General features: G+C 43.9%; 1 protein-coding gene across 1 annotated transcript in view; it reads right to left on the bottom strand.

Annotated features, from left to right (window-relative positions):
- Window positions 1-288: 288 nt before the first annotated feature.
- The window catches only part of LOC122466018 (E3 ubiquitin-protein ligase Topors-like), a 107,724-nt gene continuing 83,006 nt past the window's right edge, over window positions 289-25,006 (bottom strand). The window contains exons 2-3 of the mRNA XM_043547520.1: window positions 6,619-6,669; window positions 289-1,042 (exon numbers count right to left, since the gene is read on the bottom strand). Coding sequence (XP_043403455.1) covers window positions 299-1,042; window positions 6,619-6,669 — 795 coding nt within the window. The 3' untranslated portion in view covers window positions 289-298. The remainder of the gene's footprint in view (window positions 1,043-6,618; window positions 6,670-25,006) is intronic.

Below are 25,006 nucleotides of genomic sequence, written 5' to 3'. Positions count from 1 at the left end.
GGGCCAGCTGCTTTGTTTTTACTCTTTGAGCAAATGGTCCCCATTGTTCAATCCTTGTGAGAAGTAGAAGCTTTTATCTTTGGACTAATCAGCTCATTGTTCTCTTCTGGGAAGGAGAAGCCTTTGGCTGCATAAAGGTTTAAGCCTGTGGTAGGTTTGGAACTAGGGACACTTCTGAGTCTGTTGGCTTCAGAATAACCATCATTGTGATTCTGTTCACAAAGGACCTGAGCTTTACTTTCCCCTCCTCCCACGCACACACTTTAATTCCCAGACTACCAAGAAACCCAACTGGGTTTTATTTATGTAACAGAATAACACTTAGATACAAATAAAAACAGACAAATAGTAAAACACCAGAAGAAACCAGCACCACTATCATGTTCATTAGGCTTGGCATCTGTGACCTGGCTGAAAAGTCTCTGTGAGGATTAGCCTCTTGAACCTGTACTCCAAAGCGCTGCAAAACTGGGATGAAATGAAATGCAGACTCTTTCTGACTTGGTCCCAGGTATGATCTATCTGCACTAATCTGTCTCCTTATTGCGAACAATCCCATTACTTCATGAATTTCGTGATCTCCAGGATGTATTGGTTGATCAGAAAACCGAATATTTGATGTCATATCATCAGTCTGTCGAGATGAGGAACTCCTGCAAAGAGAAACTGCGGTATCAGTTTCTCTTGAGGTGGGATAGGGAAGTCCCCACAGATCAGGTTTAGACAAAGCGTGATTTTCCGAAGGCATAGAGACATACTCCTTAGAATCTTCTTCAGCCCCTGCACTGTGAAACGCAGACTGGCAAGGCTGCTTGCAGAGTGAGCACTCTGCTTTGGCTTCTGACCACTCCTGGACAGAAGAAAAGCAGGACTTATGTAAGTAAGGGTTTAAGCAAAACATATTGTCAAATCTTTCCAAGCACACAGGGCATTTAACGTCCGGAGATGAATCTGCTGGCATGGTCTGGTGCAAATCACCTGCACCAGCTTTGGGCAAAGAACTTTTATCCACTGTGCACTCCACATCTGGGGAAACCATGATCTATAAAAGAGAAGAGAGAGAGAGACAGCTTGACATACTTCGCAAGATGTAATAAAGTTGGGACAGGGAGATGAAAAATGACATTGTCCTGCAGCAATGAGGACGCACATGTCACAGAGGGAGACAATGCCACCAAAACAAAACAAAATGTCTCCCTGTAGTGAATCAAGTTATTTCCTCTAGAGGCTGGGAAGAAAAAGAGAGAGTGTTATTTATATTTTTAAACATGTGAGAGGCACTCAGATGCCCGGGGCAGATAAATACCAAGACCACATAAATACCAGTGATTGGAGGAAGCACTGCCAGTGAGAGACCCTGAAGAAAGGTTCTACATCACTGCTATCCCTGACCAGTCTTTTCAGTGGCCAATGCAAAATGATAATAGCTCCCGATTTGTATTCTCTTCTTCCTCTTTTCTTCTGTGCTGCATATTTTCCTCTCCCCCTCCGCCGCCAGTTTTAACGTTCTGTTTGTTTCCCCTCAGATCCATCCTTGTCATTCCTTTTCTGTTACACGGTCTCCAGTGCTTCTCTCTTTCTCCTTTATTGCAACAATGTTTTGACTCTTCTAATTTGCATGTGTTTGTGTTTAATTTCATACCCGACCTCTCTCTCTCTCGCTCGCTCGCTCCTTCCCTGCCTCCATTCTCTTTCCTCTTTTCCAACTCAAAGGCAATAAATGTCATTTCTCTCTCATTCCCTCTTTCCCGTCTGTTCTTCCTCGTGGTTTTTCCTTCCTCAAATCCCATTCCCACTCACAACTTTCCCTTCACCCACCACAGTTAAAGAATTACACAGGTATAAGGGGAAACGATTGATCAATGTCAGTGGAAAGACAGTCTATTACCAGAAATTATATGAGAGAAAGAAAGAAACCAACTTAATTCTGTGTCCAGATTCTGTGTGTGTGTGTGTGTGTGTGTAGGACTCTTTAATTGTTAATTGACCAAATCTGAAATGGAATCAGTGAAACACAATAAAAATTGCATCACTCACTGACATTCCTTTAGAGTTCCTTTTCACTGTAGAGTTGCACTTTAAGGCTGGACCCTGCAAGTTGCTGAAGTTGAGAGCGCTCGGAACCCAATAGAACTGAACTCTGTGTCATTCAAGATCAGAAGTGAAATCCTGGCTCCACTGAAGTCAATGACAAAACTCCTGTTGACTTCAGTAGGGTCAGGTTTGTCACCCCAGGTCCCTGGAAATGACGAGCGCTGCACCTCATGAACAATCTCCTGAGCCATCCAGCCTTCGGTGACATTTAAATAAAATTTAGGAGATTCTGAAACAAATAAAAACCATGTACTCCGAAAGTCCATTTGTGGCATGTGTATAAAAATTTAGAATGGCATGTTTCATACCTGCTTTGGGAAACAGTTTGTTTTTATATCCTCATGCAAACTACAAAGCTCTTTCAGCTACACTGGATGCAAAACAGGAAATTAAGCTGCCCTCACAATTTTCTCAGCAGAATATAATATCCCATCCCAAAAAGTTACATTCCATTTTACTGAGCCTTATTATAAGTACAGGCTTGCCTTAAAAATCACTTTTGAATGTACCATCTTCACCAGCACTTCCCATATTTAAATTACACAATGTTTAGCCACCTTTATAAAATAGCTAATGACATCTTTTTCTCCTGTTTTTGTCCTGCCTTTGATCCCCTTCTTGTCTTTAATTCATTAAAAACACTTCTAAAACTCCCAGTTTCTAAGATTTTTCATCGCCTTCCTGCTACAAAAAATTCCTTTCCCTCCTTATTTACCTTTTTCAAATATTCATATTTTAAGCAATTCTAAACACTGTGGGTTTCCCCTTTATTTTCATTCTGAACAATAAATAACCAAACAAACATGTATATTACACCCTCCATAGCAAAGCTCACATCTCACAAGCTTAGGTAACCAATTGACTCCTAACTGAGGGAGTGAAGAGATTTGCCCACAATCACACAGTGAATCAGAGGCAAAGCTGAAATGATTAGGATCAAGGAGTTCCCAACACTCAAGCCTGTGCTCATTCTTAATCTAGACCTTTTTGCCTCTCATTACCGCAATGCTGTCTCCACCTCCGCTTGTCTTTTCAAGACCCCTTGTTTCAAACACTTCTCTGCACCTGTAGCTGATGTGGAGAGGGGAGGGCCCTTTCTTCCCCTGCGACCACTCTCTTTGCCCTTGCTAGTGTATGTGATGGAGCCGTCTGGCTGTTTTTGTCAGCTAGTGATGGGCACAGGTTTCAGGGTTCCAAAGGATGACAGTTGGCAGTTCCAACAGCTGAGAGGAAATCTAAACATCCCACGCCAGCAGGGTGGTGCTTTCTCACAAAGCAGGCACCAACTGCCCATGTCTGGCTGGGGCAGAGGCATTGCTCTTGCTGGCAGATTCAGTAGCTCCGTAAACAATGTAGAAGTGACAGCATTGTTCCTTCTCTTTTCAAATCACACCTAGCAGAAATGAACAGCGTATCAGAGTCCAATGGCAGATCTAAGTGCAAGGATCAGTTATGAACTACACACAGGAGTGAGGTTTCTCTTTGAAATATGTTACCTGAACTACTCAGATACACGTCTGATCGCATGTTTTTGCAGCAAATATATGTGTCAAATACACTTATTGTTCAGCACTTCAGAAACAATTACAGCATAAATGCTGTATGGTTAACATACCAGGATCTGACAAAATCCATGTGTGAAATATGAGACAAGGGGTTATAACATATAAATCAGGCACTAAGGAAAGTTTCAAGTTATAAAACAGGACACCATGTATTTGAAGATGTATGCTTTCATTCATGATGCCGATTAACATTGAGATAAACTTGCCCTTCACTATTTCTATTTTTTGACATTCTTCTAGACCTTCTCCAGTTTGCTTTACTCTCCTGTTGGCCCAGATGCAGCTGATGCATCTCAAATGGAGGGGAGAGGGATTTCTTCTTCATAATTTGGCTTATCATTACGCTAGCAACTTTCCTATGACCTCTAGTGTTACTGAAGAGGATGAAGTCTGAGATGGGCCTAATAATGCTCAGAGATGATGGTAAAATGGATTCATTGAGAGTGGGAATGTTATTACATACTGTGGCGATACTGGTCCAGATAGACTCCTTAGTTTAACATAATAGGGCTTTGCCCCCAAAACTGACCTTTTGGATTCCCTCTTAATGCATAAAGAGTGAAAATATTACTGTCCCCCAGAAGTCTAGTCCCATATGCCCAGTTATGCTGAAAAGATTGCACGCACTCAGGGATATGGGACCCAGCTTTCAAAATATGCTTCCTCCAAAGATCACATAAAACTCATTCCATAAATCGTCGTTGGGCTGGGGGGCTAGACGCACATGTATGGCATGCAGCCAACATCGTCTGTTAAGTATCAATCCTGAGTGTATTAGGGTGCTGAGTTGGGCCAAGCTGAATCAGCTCCTAAGTTTGAGAAAGAGATTTACTCTTCAAGAAAATAGTGAAAAAAGTTACATAGAATTATATCATCACAATCCCATCCTCAGTCACCCCAAGCAGAAACACAGAGAAACACTTGTACACACACACGTGCTTTCATGCAAATATGGTTTGACCCAGTGACAGAACACATTTTCCTCAAAACTTTAGAAGAATGTAATTCTATTGCTCCACTAGTAAGTCAGGGGTTGGTGGCATGTAAGCGGCATGCAGCCAACATCAATTCCTTACCCACCACACTCACACATATTCAACCCTGAGAGAGTCATCTGCATGCTGTAACTAGTGCCAGGGTCCACAGATGAATACATCAGGCCTCAGCTCCCAAATTCAAGAACAGAGCTTCCTTATAAAACCAGTGATGAAAAGATGATGAAAGCCTCTTACCCTCAGTTTCTCCAAGCAGAAATGCATGCAGAAACAAAGATGCACCAATCAGGTTGGGCCAGTTACCAAATAGGCTTTCTGCAAACTTCAGAATAATGGCAAAGGGGCTAGACAGAGCCTTCAGGTACAACCCTGAGCAAGAGTGGTGCCTAAACTGCACTTCCCCAGGAATACCCCTGGGAGGAAACACCCAGCACTAGCACAATTGTTCACCTGCTTCTCTTTGCTCTGGGGAAAAGGTGTAATTCACTCCTTACTTATATCAGCAGCCAGGGCCTGATCCAAACCCACTGAACTCTGTGGAAAGACTCCTGTTGACTTCAATAGTTTGGGGATTAGACCCCAAAGAAGGCTTTCTTGCTTGCTGGCTTACCGACTCTGACTGGCACACTGGGCAGGGAAAGCCAAGGCTCTAGACAGTCCTGCTACCCCAGCCTACAAACAGCCACCTGCATTAGGGGAGCCTGGACAGGAATGAAAAAGGGGGTGAGATATTTCCATACACACCCACTCAGGAATGCACTATCAACTGGAAAAAATAACCTACTAAAACTTCAGGCACAACACAATTAAAAATATTAGTAAAATGGGATATAAGAAAAGACATTCCCAGAACAGAGACATGGCAACCTAACACAAACAGTAACAATTGCCAAGATACAGAACACTGTTATGTCATTAGGCTCCAAAATGTCAGGGTGTCAGTCCTCTGGCAGAATGAGCAGACAGAGCTATAAATAGAGCTATTTACAAACTAAAAACGATACCATCAGCTCACTGTTGGGGCTCAGTCACAAACTGGGGGAGAACTAGAGCAGGTGGGAAAGAAGCAGGATATTCCAACCCCAGAGGCCGTTCAACCCAACAATTCCATTTCAGTTCTAGAATGTGATCAAGCCATTACTCCCCATAATGTCAGTGCCTAGACCCCTTAGCTGGCTGAATTGACAGAGCTATATATGTGATGCAGAGCCAACACCACCACCTGTCTGTGCCCTCCTGGTTTATTCTAGTCCCGAAAGTTCACCTCCATGCTGAGTTTATTTCCAGGATCCTTACTTAGCAGATCAAACTTGGGTTAAAATTCCAAATTTTGGAAAATGGGTTTTATATTAAAATAGCTGGATCGAAGAGGGATAATAAGGAATGAGACAGGATGTCCTCAGCCCCGATACACCTCAAAATAAGACACAAAAACACCAGAATGGTGAGCCCATAATCCAGACTAAGATTACTCCTTTAATTCCCATAGTATCATTGTGTAGATCTCCTGGAAAGGTGAGTATGTGAAGGCATGTACGTAATATACACCCAAATCCACTCTAATCTCCTCCCAGTTTGTTAGATTCATCAGACTGTCTCCTCCATGTTTATGCTCTTTTCTTGTATCTAAAAAAGGAGAGCCCTGTGTAGCTTGAAAGCTTGTCTCTCTCACCAACAGAAGATGGTCCAATAAAAGATATTCCCTCACGCTCCTTGTCTCTCTGATCTCCGGGCTTAGGCTATAGCGAGGATTCTTACGGAGGTTGGCAAAGGTTCTGATTCGAAATATTAGGGCCTGGGTTGCCTCTTAAAACAAATGGAGAAAACTAGGCTAATTAGTACCGCAATTTCCCAGCCCCATTTAAACTTAAAACACAAATGCACACACATTCTCATCCTGCCTAATGTGTTAGATCTGTGAAGCTATTGCACCTCTATCATGAGTTTACTGTCAGGGTACTTACCAGTGTGGTCAAATAAGGCTCATATTCCAAATCTGAGGGACTGGGTGTCCTCTGAAAAAGGAATGGATAAAGTAGGAGTCATTAAGAATGAAACAGGATATTCCCAACCCCAAAATAAAAACTATATAATGAGGAGAAAGTTGGGGCCCAGTCCAAGAGTAGGAGAGAACTGGGAAAAGGAGGAATGAAGCAGGATACTCCAAACCAATGAGGCATTTCAACCCAACAATTCAATTTCAATCCTAGGATGCGGTTACACCATTATTCCCCATAATGTCATTGTGTAGATTCCTAGTAGGATGAGTAAAATGGAGTTATATCTGAGATGCATAACCAACACCACCTTCTGTCTCTGCCCTTCTGATATAGTCCATCCCTGAGACTTCATCTCCATGCTTGTTGAACTTCCTGGAAGTTCCTAACCTTGATTTAACTGAAAAGAAAACCCACATACATCAAAATGTTGGGCCTCAATATCAGAACATGATTGCTACATTAATAGGAATTGCCTCTTCTATGTCCCTTGCAGAGGCACAGAACTTATTGTATATGTATGACTTGCAGCCAGAACTACCAGAGACAGTTCATCTTCACTTCTCTATTTCCAGTGTAGCGATTTAGTGGAAGGGTGCTGGGGGAAAAGGAAGTGGTTGATAGGTTGAGGGATATCACTCACTTCCTCCACGTTTTGGAGGGGAAAGTAGGGACCACTGGAGGAGCTGAGGTGACAGAGCACACAACATTTCCAGAGGTTGGTGCTGGACAGCCTCACGCCACTCCCCCATGAAATAGGGGATCTCTGGAGCAGGAATCGCATCTCTGCTCCCCCAAGTATGGGGACACAGTGAGGGGCTGCGAGAGGGGAGAGTATGGCTTGGGAGGTGATCTCTTCCCCTTTTCTGTTAAATTATGAGGGGAGCAGGGGAACTAGTGGGAATCTTTGCTTCCCTCTCCAAGGCAGCAGGGAGGACAACTCCTCAGCTGGCAGCCAGAGGCACATGTTTACTTGCCTCCCCCAGGCACTGGCACAGCACACAGTAACACAAGGGATAATGATACCAGTCCTCCAGGCTGTGGGTTAATGGGGAGGGGGTGTCAAGAGCCAGGATGGAGCAGGAGAAACATCCCTCCCTTCCCCCAGGCAGTGGGGAGGGGAACCTGGGGAGGGAAGACATTGTCCTTGTCCTGCCCCAGGCAATGAGGAGCCAAGATGGGCTGGGAGGGGAGATGGAAGGAGCCAGGAGATGGTTGTTTTTCCCTCCCACAGACACCGGGCGAGCTGCTGGGAGGAGCTCTTGTGTGTATGAGGGCGAGTAACCACACTGTTCCTTCCCCACGGGGAGCTGAGGGAAGACAGGACAGGGCCTTACCCCTCCCCTGTACCAGATAGTGGGAGACAAAGGAGGGAATGGGTGGGCAAAGCCTTCCTTGTCCTGCCCCAGGTAGTGGGGCAGGGAGCTGTGGGAGCCAGTCAAGCGGGTCATCACTCTCCTCCCACAGGTAGTGGAGCTAGGAGGGGAAATGGCAAGGGGCACTTCATTTCCTTCCCCTGGGAGTGTGTGAGGGCGCAGCGGGAGAGGTGACCTGCCGGTGCTCGCTTGGGGCTCCCCCAACAACTGCAGGTGAATGAGGAAGAGTGTCAGGGAGAATGGGGGGCTGAAACTCCCCTGAAATCCAAGCACATGTCTGGCTTGGCTGGTGCGTGCTGATAAGGGAACGGCAGCTGGGCGTGGAGGGGTGAGGCCCACCTGTTCAGGTGTCTGTCTCTTGCAGAACACTTAAGAGCTGTACAAAGGGGGAACCAGGGTAAGAAAGTGCATGGGGAGTGGGAAAGAGAATGGAGAGAGTGGCTGGAGCATAAGGGAAAGTGCTGCAGAGAGTCAGCTTGGGAAAGGAAAACCAAAAAAAGCACAGAAAAGCAGAGGGCAAAAACTGCTTCCCTGGGCAAATAAATGTAGGAATAAAAAAGCATAGACAGGTACTGCAGTCACACCAAATGACTGATTGACGAGACATCAGAAAGGCAGCAAAAGGGGGGGAAATAGCAATGGAAGGCAGGAGACAAACTGCCTATACTAACTGAGACAGCAGCTCCAGAGCAGCCAGGAAAGGCATGAGCTTCCCAGGAAATGAACTGGGATACTGCAAATGCTCTAACAAGGACTCAGAGAAAGGGGGAAATATCCTAATGGCGACAGCATTGCCAGTAGTAGCTCCAGAAAAATTAAGCTGCACAAACACAACAAGCTGGATTAGCTAGACTGGAAGAATTCAACACTCCTAGATAATAGGGGTTTCAATGGGAAGAAACATGAGCCCAGTGCCTTAAAGATGCAACTGGGCATCACCCTGTCCTGGGGAATCCCTTGGTGATGTGAAACCAGCATAAGGGGAATAATCAGACCCGCGAAACACATTATCAACATGATTGGAGACAAGGTACATGTGTTCTTGTGCTGGGCGGGAACCAGATTTTTTGTTTCACGGGGAATAAGGTCAGCTGAAAAAAAAAACTCCACTCTTAATTGGAACAAAACCAAAACGTTCAGAGTTTCACACAAAACAAAATTTGGATTTTTGTTTGTTTCAAATTGATCAAAGAGTTTCGCTTTGATAAAATCAAAACATTTGTTCCAATGACAACATTTTTATGTAATATGTAATATTTTAAAAAAATATATATATTGCATTATGTAATGCTTTTTAAAAATGTAATGAAAAGTTGTTTTTAAATGGAAATCAAATCATTAAGTTCCAAAAAGGAAAAAATGGAGTGTTTCAACCTTATTAAGATGCTTTTTTCCTCCCACATTTTATTTTGAAATGTAATTTTGGCAAAATAAACACATATATGCAAAGTGTTTCTCTTTTGATGAATTAGGATTTTCCAATGACATTTTTTTGACCCACATGAAGAGTCCTAGGAATGATCAGACACGTGGGGAAATTCACTGACCTATCTTGCTCATACTAGATAACCATTCAGAGAGCTCCTTCAGGGACCTGTGCGTAAACAAGGGATTACTGACAAAAATAAGCCTTTCTTAATGTTTGTGTGTGCTCGGTACAATATAGTACCAAAGCATAGACAATGGTAGTGACCTGCTGGCTGGTATTTTCAACAGAGTCAAAACCAGTTAATTTCCAAAGACCTAATAGAAATATAGCAACTGTACACACAAGAAAACAAAACAACCCTCTGTTCCTCCCCCCGCAAGCCAACCGACCAAAACAAAAAACAACCCCACCCCCAAAACCTCAAAACGCTGAGTACAGCTACACCTAAATACCTTTTAAAATCTGGGCCTTCATCTTTATTTACTAGACATATCTGAAGTTTCATGAGATTGGTTTTAATGACATGAAAAATGACAAACGCCTGAGAAAACAGGATATGGATGGAGGAGGTTTCGAAAACAGACCATAGGGTTCTGCAGATCCAGACAAGAAGGTTTCCAGACGTTCAATATTGCAAAATAAACTGAAGAATTTTAAACCTGTGTGCGCTCCTTATGTTGCTTTGACATCCAAGCCTGAATTTCTTAATGGCTGTGCTTTGTTATTTGATACTTTGCTTAAGCTCGATTTGATAAACACAGAGCAAGGGTATTTTAACAAAAAATCCCCATGAAGCTCAAGGTTAATGCACAGATAGCATGTGTTTTGGAAATGTACATTACTAGTCTAATTTGCACAAAATGTATGGCTGTGACTTCAATAAATTGTGGGGAATTAAGAGGGTCAGTAAAGTTGCTACTATTTAGATTCCAGCCTGTACAGTGTCTGCCTCCTCTTTGCAATAACCAGCATTAAAGAGGGTGGGGGATTTTTGAGGGTGGTTGGTGGAGACAGAACTAAGAGTAATGGGATGGAATTGAGCAAAAGAACATTTCGGATGAAGCAAAGGAAAACATGCCCCCCTGCGTCAGTCAATAACATCCAGACTGGATAAAATATCATTAGAAATGTACTGTAGGGGGATTCAGAGGTGATTTTATAGGCCCTTTGTAATGCTAATACAGTACTCTGTGATGAAACACTGTTTTCAGTGTGAATGTTATTAATTCTGTGGATTCCTTAATTAAACTGCTTGGTATATGCAGAGCTGAAAATCTCTCTCTAATATCTTCTAATGGTGGGCATTCTGCGGGGTGAGGTGGGAAGCAGTATGAATATCTTACTAAGCGTTGCAGGGGATGCATCATCACTGGCAATTGTTAAATCAAGACTGGATGTTTTCCTGCTTGAGGAATTATTTTGGGGGATTTCTATGGCCTATGTTATACAGGAGGTCAGATGATCACAGTGGTCCCTCCTGGCTTTGGAATCTATGAATCTTACATTTATACTTCACTTTCCATCCCAGAAGAGCCCTAGACAATTTACAAACTGAGCACAAAATGTTCACCCATCCACTGTTGGAGTGACAGGGTGCAGCCCACATAGCATGCTGCACAAGTCAGAGAAGACATTTTGGCCAATGACACCAACCTCCTATGCTTATGTTCTCATTTTTAAAGGTCTTGTCTGAAACTGACAAACTGAGCTACAGGATTGTCAGCCTCTAGGCATTGGAAAATCATGAGTCAGGCCCCCAAAATAATAATGAAATTTGCTTAAAATCATGAGATTTTTAAAAAAAAAAATTATTTGAGATTCTGTTTCTTTGTCTTCTGGATTTTGAGCTTTCAGATTACCTCCGGATCATATTTTTCCAGTTTCTCTCTGCAGCCATGAGGGCTAGAAAATTACTTTTTACTTTAAATGAAAGCCAAGATTCCCATAAGTCCAGGATCTGAGATGTTGAACTAAACACCAAATATTGTGAGACTCTCAATAAAATTACAAGAGTTGGAAACACTGGAGCTATAACCTCTCGAGGTTCTTTACTTCAGGTCCACAGCAGTTCTGTATTAAACTTGGGCTGGGTCTAAGGAATGTCTCAGACGGGAGCCCTATAAATACTGTGTTGCATAACTTCTGAGAGAATAATAATAGTCTGCTTGAAATAACCAAGTGAAATAATCCTCAACAATTGGATCTCACTATTGGCAGGCCCAAGCGTTCAACAATCATGAGTCAGACCCCAAAATCACATCATTGGCTGAAAGAATCAGAAGATTTAAAAGAACTAGAAAACTGGGGAGGTTGGTCTATTTTTTGAATTTTGTGCCTTTATGGGAAGCACCCACCTTCTCTTTGCATGTTATCATTTCAGGCTCAAAACTCAATGTAAAGGCCTTGATTCTCACTTACATAAAGGCCTCTTTACACTTCTCTGGAAGTGGAGAGATACCTAATGTGAGCCTAAATGTAACACACATCCACTTCAAAGCCCCATTACACTGCCGGGGGGGGGGGGGGGGAGAGGAGAGGTTAAAATTGTCTTCATGTAAATGAGAATCAGGGCCCATATCCACACACAAAAATGGAGTCCTCTTCTCATGTGAAGGGTTTTGGGTTTTTTTGGCTTAATCATGCTTCCATTGAAGTCAAAGGGAATTTCACACATTATTTCAGAGGACGCAGATTTAGGTCCTTAATTGAAGATGAGTCTGAGCCATGGATTTCAGATTTGAACATGGATCCCAACTTTCCCCATAGTTTATAGAATAAGGTTCCGACCTAGCTGATTGATTATTTTCAGGAGGATGGTTTGTTTTCATTAATAATTTTTCAAACGAGGCTCATAAAATATAACAATACAACTCTGTGAGCCTCTCTTAAGGCTAGGACTGATGGTATCATGCCAGATTTTGATCTGAATTACTCAGAAGTAAATCAGTGAGCTAACTCCCAATTTGCACTTGTGTAAACCACCTCAGAAACTGGCCCATTATTCTCAATTACAGGAACTTCTTGAGTTTGAATTTACAGACACTGCAAGGCAGCTGCATCTGGCTATAAAGGATATCTAATGTTCAGTCACTTAGTAATAATGGATTCTTCCATCAGCCAAAAACTGAACATGCAGTTAGTTATGTCCCTCTCTTTTAAGTGTCTGTAAAACTTAAGTGGCTGTTTGAGATGTCGGAAACCTGCTGCTTTTGTAGTTAAGAGAATAATTAATTACTGGTAGATCTCCAACAATACACCACAAGTACAGAAATTCTAGCATTTTTCATTAGTAACCATAATATTTCATTGAATACATATTGTTAAAGAAGGAACCTAGGAACATAGACACAGTGTAATAAAAGATTGCCAGGGAAACAAATACATATTGGAGCTCACTTCCACAATATGTATATGTTAATCAGAAACAGACCCCGAATACTTCTGTTAATAAAGGAAACAAAATCATTTACCAGATTTCCCATTCTGATTTGTGCACCGAGAGCTATTGAAAGGTGCTGGGCTGATTATGGCATATTGAAGATGTTCATACTCAGGAGAGAAAGGGTAGTTGGTTGTGCAGGCTTCCCCCCTAATATCACCTCCTCTCTCAGTACACCTGAGCATTCGTGGTCTTTTTGCATGCGTAATGACTACCTGCCGTGGGTCATCAGCAGGGAGTGTAGCCGGAACCTCTTGTGCTTGAGGCATGAGCATCTCTAGCAGAGGTGGCCGAACTGTGGCTCAGCGGGTCTTTTACAGTTACAGTGCAGCTCACAGAGACCCCCCCATTCTCCATGTACCAGACTGGGGGGGAGGGGGAAAGTTTCGGGGCTTCTGCCCTGCGATGGGGTGGTGGGGACAGAGACGACTGGTGCCTGCTGAGATGGGGGGCGCAATTTAAAGATTCACTTCCCCAATAGGTTTGCCCCCCCCCCAAGGCTGGCCCCCTCTTAACCTCAGCGGTTCTCCCAGGAGCTCCCAGCTGTTTGCCGCTGCCTCTCCCCACAGCAGCAGCTCCCAGCTTGCCAGCTCTAGCAGCTGCCATGCAGGGAGGGGGCCCAGTGGAGCCATGCGACTGAGCGGGGCCAGCAAATCCTGGCAAAAATCTGGGGGGGGCGTGTGACCCCACGTGTCCCCCTGCACGTCCCCTCTGGCTTCTGCCCAGCGGGGGGGGGGGATGTCTTGGGTTTTCGACCCAATGGGGTCTGCCTGCCAGGGCTCAGGGCTTCAGCAGGAGCAGGGCTGAAGCCCCGAGCCCAGACAGGTGCCTTCCGTGGAGCTGAAGCCCAGAGACCCTCCTTCCCTGCAGGGCTGAAGCCCAGAGCCCTGGCAAGCACCTCCCCGAGACCCTCCTCCCCACAGGGCTTAATCCCCGATCCCCAGCAGTGCGCTCCAGCTCTTGAACTTCTGAAGATTGTCATATGCAGCTTGGAGGGTCAGTAAGTTTAGCTACCCCTGATCTGTAGCTAAAGAACTAACACCCCCAACTTCAGCTGACTCAGCCACTAGAGGGGGACAAAGCCCCTTATTAGTAATGAGGCGTGTACAAGGAATTAAACATCTGCTATATAAAGTAGAATGAAAATAAAACACTGGGCCAACTTCATATCAGTGCAAGCCCTGAGATCAAAGCAGTTGCACCATAGCTGAATTTGGCCCATTGTGTAATATGAGAAAAAAAGTATCTAGTGCACAGTGATGTGGACTTATTTTCTTTGCAAATTTTCTGCGAGCATTATTCTTTTACCCATCCTTCTGTTCCCAGCTCAAACCCTCAAGCTACATCAGACTAGGGTCTGCAACTGAGTTTTTTAAATTGGGCTGGTCGCCATGATTACAGCTTTGTAATGTAGAAGGAAGGCCTCAAAATTGTTGGCTTTTTCAGGGGGTTTTTTTTCTACCTGTTTTTACATTGGAAATATCAGGAATGTCAACCCTGAAATTTTTTGCCAGAAGTGCTGATGGAAAGAGGTCTCAAGGGACGTATGTTTGTAGTTCTCAGACCTAAACTGGGGAGTGGGTATTGAGTCATTAACAAAGATGTCCTTTCTCCAGAGTGTTTGTTAGGCATCAATTAGGTGTTAACCAAATTATGATTTTTAAACAGACTGACTAAAAATTCTTTCCTCTTTTAACTGTTCAACTTTCATTCTCCTAGGTCTTGAGATCTTATCAATTCACTAGTTCTCCAGTCAGCATAAAAACCTTCTCGGTGAGATGGAACCTGAATTTCTAAAGTTAAAAAGCAGGCCTTTACAGATCACAAAGAAGCAAAAAAGGGCACAACCATATTTTGCCACTGGGAGTTACCTTTAAATGGATCAAATATAAACATAGTTTAATTTTGCTTTGCTATGGATAGATCCTCACTGTCACTGGGAATTTCTCTTATTCAGGAAACAGAGCAATACTTGCATCAACTGAGTTCTAAGAAACAAGACTGGGTCTGCCACTGTAACAAACTGAAAACATTCCTCGGGGAGAGGGGTGTTTCAGAGGCACAGCTTCCACCTCTTTGTGAGGACGGAGCACTTCAGTTCATTGCTCACTCCAGCGACTCTGGCCAGAGCTCACAGCTTGGCCTCCTCAGTATGAGGTAGGGTCACTCCAGTGAAGGGCCTTTGAGGGTCAAAGGAGAGTGAAGGGGAGGGAGGGGAAATGAGGGATGCCAGATGGTTCGCCAATGAAACTGCATATTTGCAACTTGTTGCCTGCAACAATTATAACGCGTATCTCCAGGACTTGTATCTCCCAGCTGTGAGATTTTAGCCCTTGTCTGGGAAGGTATGGGAAGAGTATTTTTGAGAAAAACAACAACATAGAAGGCCAGATCCTCAGTAGGCATAAATTGCGATGTTCCACTGACTTCAATAGAGCTATGCCAGTTTACCCCCAAATTGGATGGATCCAAGCAGCAAAACTGGATCCTCAAATTTCCAGGGAGTTCAGAGCTGAGGGCTTGGGAAGAAGCCATCTCTAATGAAAGGAAATGTTTCTGTAGTGATTTACAGTCCTGTATATACCTCAGCTCAGTAAAATCCCAGTAAAAATCCCCGTGCAGTGAGTCAACTGCTCACCACGAAAGAGTCTATATGCCTGCCTGCAGATCCAGTAGTCAAGAACAAAGAGTTGGCCTGCCATCAAACCTGGCCTAGCCAGCCCCAGAGGCCCTGTTTCCTCTGAGCACCAACCAGAAAGGAAAGGGAAATGCAGAGGTGAGAGTCTGCAGCTCTTTCTGTTTCCATAGCACCCTGAACAAACATGCTTTGTCAATTGCTATCAATTACGTTCCCCAGAATCATAAAGCTTTCTTCTTGTAGCAAGAATGAGTGCCTGTACGGCATCCCACAAAGAAAGTGCCCCTTGTCTGGTGTATTCCACCAACTCTTGCAGTCGCTCCCTCCCCCTTCTTTTCCTTTTTTTTTTTTTTTTTGTTGAGTGCGGGATTTATAAACTCTTTGAAACATGTTTTTGCCAGATGTAGGCCCCAAGTGCCCTGTCAATAGTTTCCTGTCCTGTTCCAAGTGCTAAACAGATGGAATTACACAAGACTTTGCTGAATGAATCCACCCTCCATCTCCTTAATTAAACTCTAGAATTGCAAGGAGACGGCTCTACTCCTGGCAAAGATCCAGCTGCTCTCCCACCCAGCGCTGTAAATTACCAGCTCATTAAAACCACTATATTTCCACTGAGTAGGTGTCTGGAACCAGCATTTTCCCTCTGATAATTGTGTCGCTTGCCTTGCTAATTAACTCAGCAGTAGTGAAATGTGTTATTCAGGACTGTGTAGTGTTTACACTCTGCCGTGGTTTTGTTTTAGGGTTGCATGTCTGTGAGCATGTGTGTATATATATATATATATATATATATATATATTGCCCTGAATATCAGACGGTTTGATTGTATGACTTGGTTCCACTGACTAGATACAATTTGAATATGAGAATGGTGACACTATCTCTCAGGTAGCAGGTATGAGTCTGAAAAGGCTCCTAGAAGAGAAGAATATCAGGGTTGGAAGGGACCTCAGGAGGTCATCTAGTCCAACCCCCTGCTCAAAGCAGGACCAATCCCCAATTTTTGCCCCAGATCCCAAATGGCCCCCTCAAGGATTGAACTCACAACCCTGGGTTTAGCAGGCCAATGCTCAAACCACTGAGCTATCCCTCACCCTCCCTCCTGCCTTTTACGAGAGTTGGGCCAGGTTTTGAAAATACTGATAGTTCTCTCTCTCTCTCTCTCAAGTTCAAAAGCAGGAAGAATTTCCGAAAGGCCATATTAGCCGGCCATTGTAATTACCCCACACGTGAGGAACCTCTTTAAAACATTGTGATGTTTCTTTCGGAAATAAAAAATGTAATATCAGCTCAGCTGTTCGCATTTTACCCAGACTATTCACTGTCTTTGATGATGGAGCTTGTTTGAAAATAAAAATTTAAACAGGAGGAAGGGATGCTTTAGAGAATAAACGTCATCTAACGAACTGGGATTTCCAAATGTCTGGCATCAGTTTTAAGCTGAAAGCTAGAACCAGAATGTCCTGCGGGATGGAAAGTCTAAAGGCCAATGTTCTTCACAGACAGCTTGAGTCCATCTGTGTGTTTCTGAGCCACCCTACAGGTACTGATTACCAGTCACAGACCAGGGCAAGATCCTTGGCTTCTCGGCATTGCTTAGGCAGTGGAAAGCAGCTAGAAAGCTTCCTTAAGGAGCAGCTGGGATTCAAGTAGATCATGTTAGCCCACATAGCAACTGTGTCTGGTTGAGAGGATGTATTGGACATGCTTTGGGGTGAGGCTGGTGCACCCCTTGCTCCAGCCGATCCTTGGTTAGCAGAGTGGGCCCTTTGGGGATTGCCACTTTGGGTCCCCAGTGGGGACTTAGAGCCCCTTTCTTCTCTTCCTCCCACCCCTGACAGCTCCTCTAATGTAAGGTGAGTTATACCCAAACAAATGTGAGAGCAAGGCAGACCTCCAGCTCTCAGTTACAAATGGGGCTTCTCCCTCAGGCCAGCCTCACAGCAGACGCTCCCCTCTGGTTACCAGCGTTTCCGGCGCTGCTAGAGGTTCTGTCGTCCTGTGGCTGGCTGGGGCAGTCGGAGGTGGCATTGCTTTACATGATGCAGCAGGGGAGCACTGGCAAACAGTCAAGGGGAGGCCTGGCCATGCTGGAGCTGGCACCGTGCAGCTTTTCTCTGCAGTTCCCCTCAGCCGACTCTCTGCAACTCCCAAACTAGAACCTGCTCCTCAGGATGGATGCCGAAGCATGACATCACCCCACCCCTCCCTCTGCTAGGGCAGGATGGCCATAATTCCCACCACATGGGGCTGGCCTGAGGGCCCCCGCTCCTCTGCGGGGTGGGCCAAAGGGCCTTCCCCACCATTGTGCCACTCACCCTACCCCCTGAATGTCCCTCCATGCCCCTCCCGGCCAACACGGGACATAGAGTCACTCTGTGCTCGACGAAAGGCTCCCTAGGAGCCTCCACGCTGTTGAAATCGAAAGACTCCACATAGAGCCTGGGATAAAGTGTCAGTGAGAGGAAACCAGGGTTGCGTATGACCCCATGTGCACGGAGGATAAGAACAGTCTGTAATTATGCTCCATGACACTTTCTATTGTTATTTGAAATGCCCTCTCTGTTGTAGCATTTTAAGTTAAACTGAAGAACTGCAAAGGCTGCTGATTTTAAAAAGAGAGACGAGGTGGGGGAGGGGATATCTTTTATTGGACCAGCTTCTGTTGGTGGAAGGGACAAGCCTTCGAGCTACACAGAGCTCTTCCTCAGCTCCGGGGAAGTTAACCAGAGTTAGACAAAAGAGAAGGCATACTATAATTGCACACTGTGTATAAGAACCTCCATGGAGAGAAAATACCAAGTACTAAGGAGCTATTTAATCGAGAGGAGAAAAGCATAGCAAGAACCAGTGCTAGAAGTGAAAACCAGGCCGACACAAATTAGAACTAAAGCACACAAGAGGTGTGAGTAGCCCCTGGAGCAAACCCCAAGGGAAGTGGTGGATTTTCCATCTTTCTGAAAGAGATGCTTCAGTCAGACGCAAGTTATTGGGCTCAGTACAGGAGTCACCGGGTGAAATTCTACGGCCTGTGTATACGAGGTCAGACGATGATCTAATAGTTCCTTCTGGCTTTAAAATCTATTAAATTCGCCCCAGCACCTGCCTATGCAGCAGCTGGAGATGACTGGATGTGCTTTAGAGCAGAGGTTCTCAATGTTGTGTTGTAGATGGACCCCTGTTCAAATGCAATGTTAATCACGTACGCCCAACTGAGAAACTGATTGACAAAAGTATGTGTGTACTTCATATAGAGACATACTGTTAGTAATGCTTTAAGAAAAAGAGCATAAGAGTACTTACAGATATCAGTGAGATGGGTGTGCTTGCTTCTTACTGCAGAGTCTGTCTGTCTGTCCTCGGTGTGATGGTTAGCATTGAAGATGTGCATTGAGATTTTTTTTTAATGGTAATATTTTGTGGACCCCCTGCGCAGTCTCTTAGGAACCCTGAGAACCGCTGCTCTGCAACTTGCATATTCTGCCTCCAGGGCCCCTATTGGGCCCAAATGAATCAGAGTGCAAGGGATCACTTCATTAGCTCTGCATTGGCTGGGTTCTACGACTACCCTTAATAGCTACTTGCTCACTGAAAAATAAAAGAAAAGTATGTGCAGTAAATATTGAATCCCATTAATAACAACACCATCGAAAGAGAAAGGAAGAGTATGAACATAATCCAAGCGTCTTCAGAAGTGAGACAACATAGACACAGGCACACCACTAAAACCATGCAAACTTATTTTTTAAACGTACCTTACATATATAAGGATGGGTTTTCTCCACTGTAGTAATGTATTTCTATGTTTTATGGATCTGGAGTTTACCTGGAGCTGTACCATTACACTCACTCAATAAAGTGATGTTTATATATAATGGAAGCAAGGCTTCTGTGCGGCAGTTCCTTTGGTATGTGAAAAAGTGATCAGTAGTCAGTGTACAAAATAGTTTGCACGCAAAGCTCTTCTTATTTGGCCAATAACCATTTCTATAGGTACTGTTCAAAACCGGGACACTACTGAAAATTCTCAGCTAGGTCGGTGTAGCTCTTTTGAAATCTAATTTACATCAGCTACAGCTATGATCCATTAGTTAATAAACAGGCCTTTTTGGTTTTGGTCCTTCTGTGTGTGTGCTGCCTGTCTACCGATGACAATATCAGAATAAGGGTTGGATGACCAAATACTCTAATAGCACCAATACCAGACAAAACTATTTGGAAATATTAAGCTCACCAAATATGGGCAACATTCAAGCAATCTGGGAAGTGAATTGTTCCATTCACCCATCCCTAATGTGTAACACTAATATTACACATGAAATTATTATTGTTTATTATTTGTTTCACTAAGAAGCCCCAGCTGAGATCAGGGTCCCATTGTGCTCTAGGCTACACAAAGTAATAGATAGTCCCTGCTTCAAAGAGCTTACAATTTGAATGGACAAGACAGAGTGAAAAAGGGGAAAGGGATACAACACATAAGCAGAGTGAACAGTAATAGTTTGCTGACATCATATTAGGTCCATGATTTTTTCCAGTGGAGAGAGGGTTTTTTTGTCTATCTTATTAAATGCTTTGGGTGGGGTTTTGCTAGGAGGGGATTAGCTAAATGGAAACATCTGTATCATACGCTCTTCAGTGTTTTAGCATTCAGTTATGGGACTTCTACACACAGTGAGCATGCAGAACTGGGTCTGTAGCTTGTAATTCTTGGAAAAATTGCAAATCATTGGTCAAACCTGAAAGAGTCATGGAATAATTTTGCACAGTTATATAGGGAGTGTCATACCTTTATTTGACTTTTTGCACATATTTCTAATTTGTTTTTTGCATTTTTTTATATTGTTACTCCTTCAGGGCCTCGCAGGGTTGTTCCCATTAGAAGGGGACACTGATGATACAAGTCAGGTTACAGTTCTTCTTTGGTGTATTCTTGTTTATTTACAAAGAGTGCACAAAAAGTCCTCTTCCCCTGAGCATAGTGAGACCAAACAACAGCAAGCAGTTTCCTTGCTCAGAAATCCCCAGGTCTGCCGCCACTCCAGTGACCTTTGTCGGTGAGACTCTCTACTTCCCCTCAGGGTCCCACTCACTACTTCTTCTGCTTCCCTGGCTGTCTGCTTCCAACACTCACAGACTGAAAACCAAAACTCCTAGCTCCTGCATTTGCTTCTGACAAATCCCTCAACCAACATGGCTTAGCTTTGATCTGCCATGTGGGCCACTGCAGTGGGCAACCCAACCCTCATTGTTTCCAGCTGTCTTCACTACATAAAAGGGTTGAATTGGTCCTTCCACAGAGGCTGAGAGTTCTTGGCAAGCCCATTGGCTGTAATGACGTCTGCGATTGTGTTTGGATCAAAGACTCACTTGACGGCAGCTATCAACACCTTCCAACATAATCATATATTTTTAAAATTATGAATATACATAGATTCATAGAGTCTATGGCCAGAAGGGACCACTGTGATCATCTAGTCTAACCTCCTGTATCACACAGGCCAGAGAACTTCCCCAAAATAATTCCAAGAGCAGATCTTTTAGGGGGAAAAAAACAACAATCTTCATTTAACAATTGTCAGTGATGGAGAATCCACCCCGATCCTGGTAAATTGTTCAAAGGGCTAATTACTTTCACTGCCTTATTTCCAGTCTAAATTTGTCTTGCTTTAACTTCCAGCTATTGGATCATGTTAGATCTTTCTCTGCTAGATTGAAGAGCCCATTATTAAATATTTGTCCCCTTGTAGGTACTTGTAGACTAATCAAGCCACCTCTTAACCCTCTCTTCATTATGCTAAATAGGTTGAGCTCCCTCAGTCTATTACTATATGGCATATTTTCTAATCCCTTAATCATTCTCATGGCTCTTCTCTGAACTCTCTCCAAGTTATCAACATCCTTCTTGGATTGTGGGCACCACACCTGGACCCAGTATTCCAGCAGCAGTCTCACTGCCAAATACATAGGCAAAATAACCTCTCTACTCCTACTCGAGATTCCCTTGTTTATGCATCCCAGGATCACATTAGCTCTTTTGGCCGCAACGCCACACAATCATATAGAGTATTTTTTCCCTATTATATTCATATGGATTTGTCCTGGCATCAGTGTTGCCAGCTCTCCTAAAGTACTAGAGTCAGGTGATTTTGGCCCACACTACAGGACTTCTCGCTGGAACATTCAACTACTACCAAATCACACAGATTTATATAAAATGCTGCCTGATGGTGCCAAATATTCCGATTTATTAATTTTGTGCCCCGCAGCCCCACATCTGCTCAACCCCAGCCCAGCAATTATGCACCCCTGTCAAGGTTCCTTCCCCACTCTGAACTCTAGGGCACAGATGTGGGGACCTGCATGAAAACCCCCCTAAGCTTATTTTTACCAGCTTAGGTTAAAACTTCCCCAAGGTACAAACTATTTTACCTTTTGCCCCTGGACTTTATTGCTGCCACCACCAAGCGTCTAACAAATATATAACAGGGAAAGAGCCCGCTTGGAAACATCTTTCCCCACAAAGTCCTCCCAAGCCCTACACCCCCTTTCCTGGGGAAGGCTTGATAAAAATCCTCACCAATTTGCATAGGTGAACACAGACCCAAACACTTGGATCTTAAGAACAATGAAAAAGCAATCAGGTTCTTAAAAGAAGAATTTTAATTGAAGAAAAAGGAAAAGAATCACCTCTGTAAAATCAGGATGGTAGATACCTTACAGGGTAATCAGATTCAAAACATAGAGTCTCTCTCTAGGCAAAACCTTAAGTTACAAAAAGACACAAAGACAGGAATCTATGTTCCATCAGCACAGCTTATTTTATCAGCCATTTAAACAAAACAGAATCTAATGCATATCTAACTAGATTGTTTATTAACCCTTTACAGGAGTTCTGACCTGCATTCTTGCTCTCATCCCAGCAAAAGCAACACACAGACAGAGAGAGCCTTTGTTTCTCCCCCCTCCCCCCACAGCTTTGAAAGTATCTTGTCTCCTCATTGGTCATTTTGGTCAGGTGCCAGGGAGGTTATCCTAGCTTCTTAACCCTTTACAGGTGAAAGGGTTTTCCTCTGGCCAGGAGGGATTTAAAGGTGTTTATCCTTCCCTTTAAATTTATGACAACCCCCAACACTACCTCTGCTCCTTGCCCCCTCCCCCCAGTCTCAACCCTGTATCTCCAGAAGTTCTTCATCCCCTTCGCTCTCCCCAGCTTTGGTATCATGGGGATGGAGTGGGGAGGAGCAGACTGACCCATTTTTCACAGGAGGAGGAGTGGGGCTTGTAACACGCTGCTGGGGATACCCAAAGCTGTGCACCCCTGTGTTATTGCTCTGCCTCAGCAAGTGTGAGCTCTGCAAGAGACTAGACTGTTGCTATGTCTTCACTTAAAATGCTACAGCACAACTGGTAGCTCAATCGACTGAAGAATTTTTCCATGAACCTAGTGCTGTCTACAACAGGGGTTGGGTCAGCTTAACGACGTTGCTCAAGGATGTGGATTTTTCACATCCCCGAGTGATGTAGCTGCATCAATCTAGTTTTCTAGTGTAGACCAGCCCTGTACATCAACTCCCTGTCACACTAGCCTGTCTTCCTCACCAGCAAACTCCTCACAGCTCTCCCAGCCCAATCCTGGCTTAGCAAGTAACAATCAGTGAACTCCAGCCCGAGTTCCTCAGAGATATTTCTCTGCAGTGCGCAGCAGCTATCACGTACATTGATAGAAGATATTAAGTTTGCTGCTCTTTTGAAGAGCTGGTACAGTTTATTAATTTAACTGGGTTAAATACACCCTTCCCTTCAAGCACAGCACTGAACTGGTTTATAGTGAAATTGAAACAATTTGATTAACAGAAGAACATGGATTAAGTCATACCAAGCAAAAGGGATAAAGGTAGAGATGGTTACAAGCAAATAAAAGTGGAAACATTCATCTAAAAGACTAAAATGTAACCTAGCAAGATACAGTCTTTGTTCAAGATGGTTTGTTTCATGCACAGTCTTCTTCCCACTTTTTACTGGCAGGCCTGGCCATGACCCACCCCAGAGGTCAAATTGCTTGGTTTCTTTGTCTCCTAATGGGAAGGATAAAGATGCGGTCTCTCTCTCTTCCTTCTATCCCCAAAGGCAAGTTTTTGTCTTATCAGTCAGGAAGGCCTCCTGGGGATTCAGTCTCTGTGTTTCTCTGGGGTGCTGGACCATGTTCATTCTGTCTATTGAATTCAGGATCAAGATACCCTCTGTTAGTTTAGCGTGATGGCTTTGTTTACTGCTAACATGTAACCCACATTCCTTCATCTAGACTAGACCTGTTTATCTTTTGTTGAAAGAGGACAAAGTTAAGGTTGCATGGGCAACCTTAACTGTGCATTTCCTGCTTTTCAGAAGCTTGCTCAACTCAGCATTCTCAAAGGGCCTGCCCTGCCAGCCAGCATCCTTAACTGTGTTAATTTATTTGTTTGCCATTTAATTTTTGAGTTGAGCTGATCACACACAAATGAGCGAAGGGCAGCTTCATTGAGAAGGCTCACAAATCTGAAGGCAGCTAAACCTGCTGGGATTTGTTTTGTGGATAAAAGTCTCATGATTTTAAAGCAATCTTATGATGTATTGGTGTCTGACACATGCTTTTTGAATGCTTGGGACTAGCCCTACTTTTAAATAAGCATGCAAGTGTCTTTGAATACAAATAATTTGGTTGCTGAGATTTTGTTCCAATTAAACAGAGGATTGTGTTGCACAGTAATTCAGCCATTAAGTAGAAGTGACTGTAGTTTGAAAACTCAGTGCATCTTTTCTGCAGTCTTAAGCCAGGGAAGTAACTTAGAACTCAGCCTTCTTATTTAGGCACAACCCCACATTGTGGATGGTGTGAAACTGCAGAGCCCCAACGGAATTCCTCCCTAGAATTCCCCACCATGCAGGATTAGCTGTCCTGTTGCTACAGCGTATCAGAAGGTAGCATGCTCCAAACATATCTCACCCTTCTGCCAGGTGGCGCACCGGGAGAGCTATACATAGAACAGTGCCTGTGCTCGAAGGATAGCAGGTTCTAGAGCTGTGCCCAAATGATGCACATGGAGGCAGAATTAGACCCACCTTCATCCCCTGGATCTCCCTGGCCTTTAATAAATAAATAACAAAAGGCCAGTGTGAGGCAACCAGTGTAGCACTGGTGTAAGCAATTCTCAGTGCAGCAAGTAGAAATATCTTTTTGGGGAGAATTATTTATCAGGAACATAGGAATTGTCATAACTGGACCACAGCTGTAGTCCATCCCATCCAGCACCTGTCTCCAAGAGTGACCAGTAGCAGCTGCTTCAGGGAAAAGTGCAAGGAACCCAGCAAAAGGCACTTAGGAGATGAGCTGCACCTGCTCATAGGGAAAATTCCTTCCTGATCTCTGTTGGAAGCTGCCTTGTGCCCTGGAGCATGTGTGTTTTTTTAGCCCTTCCAAAACTCTTAGC

The sequence above is a fragment of the Chelonia mydas genome, chromosome 5 (assembly GCF_015237465.2).
Source record: "Chelonia mydas isolate rCheMyd1 chromosome 5, rCheMyd1.pri.v2, whole genome shotgun sequence".
NCBI lineage: Eukaryota > Metazoa > Chordata > Testudines > Cheloniidae > Chelonia > Chelonia mydas.
The sequence above is the reverse complement of the archived record's forward strand: the minus strand, read 5'-3'. Positions and strand labels throughout refer to the sequence as shown.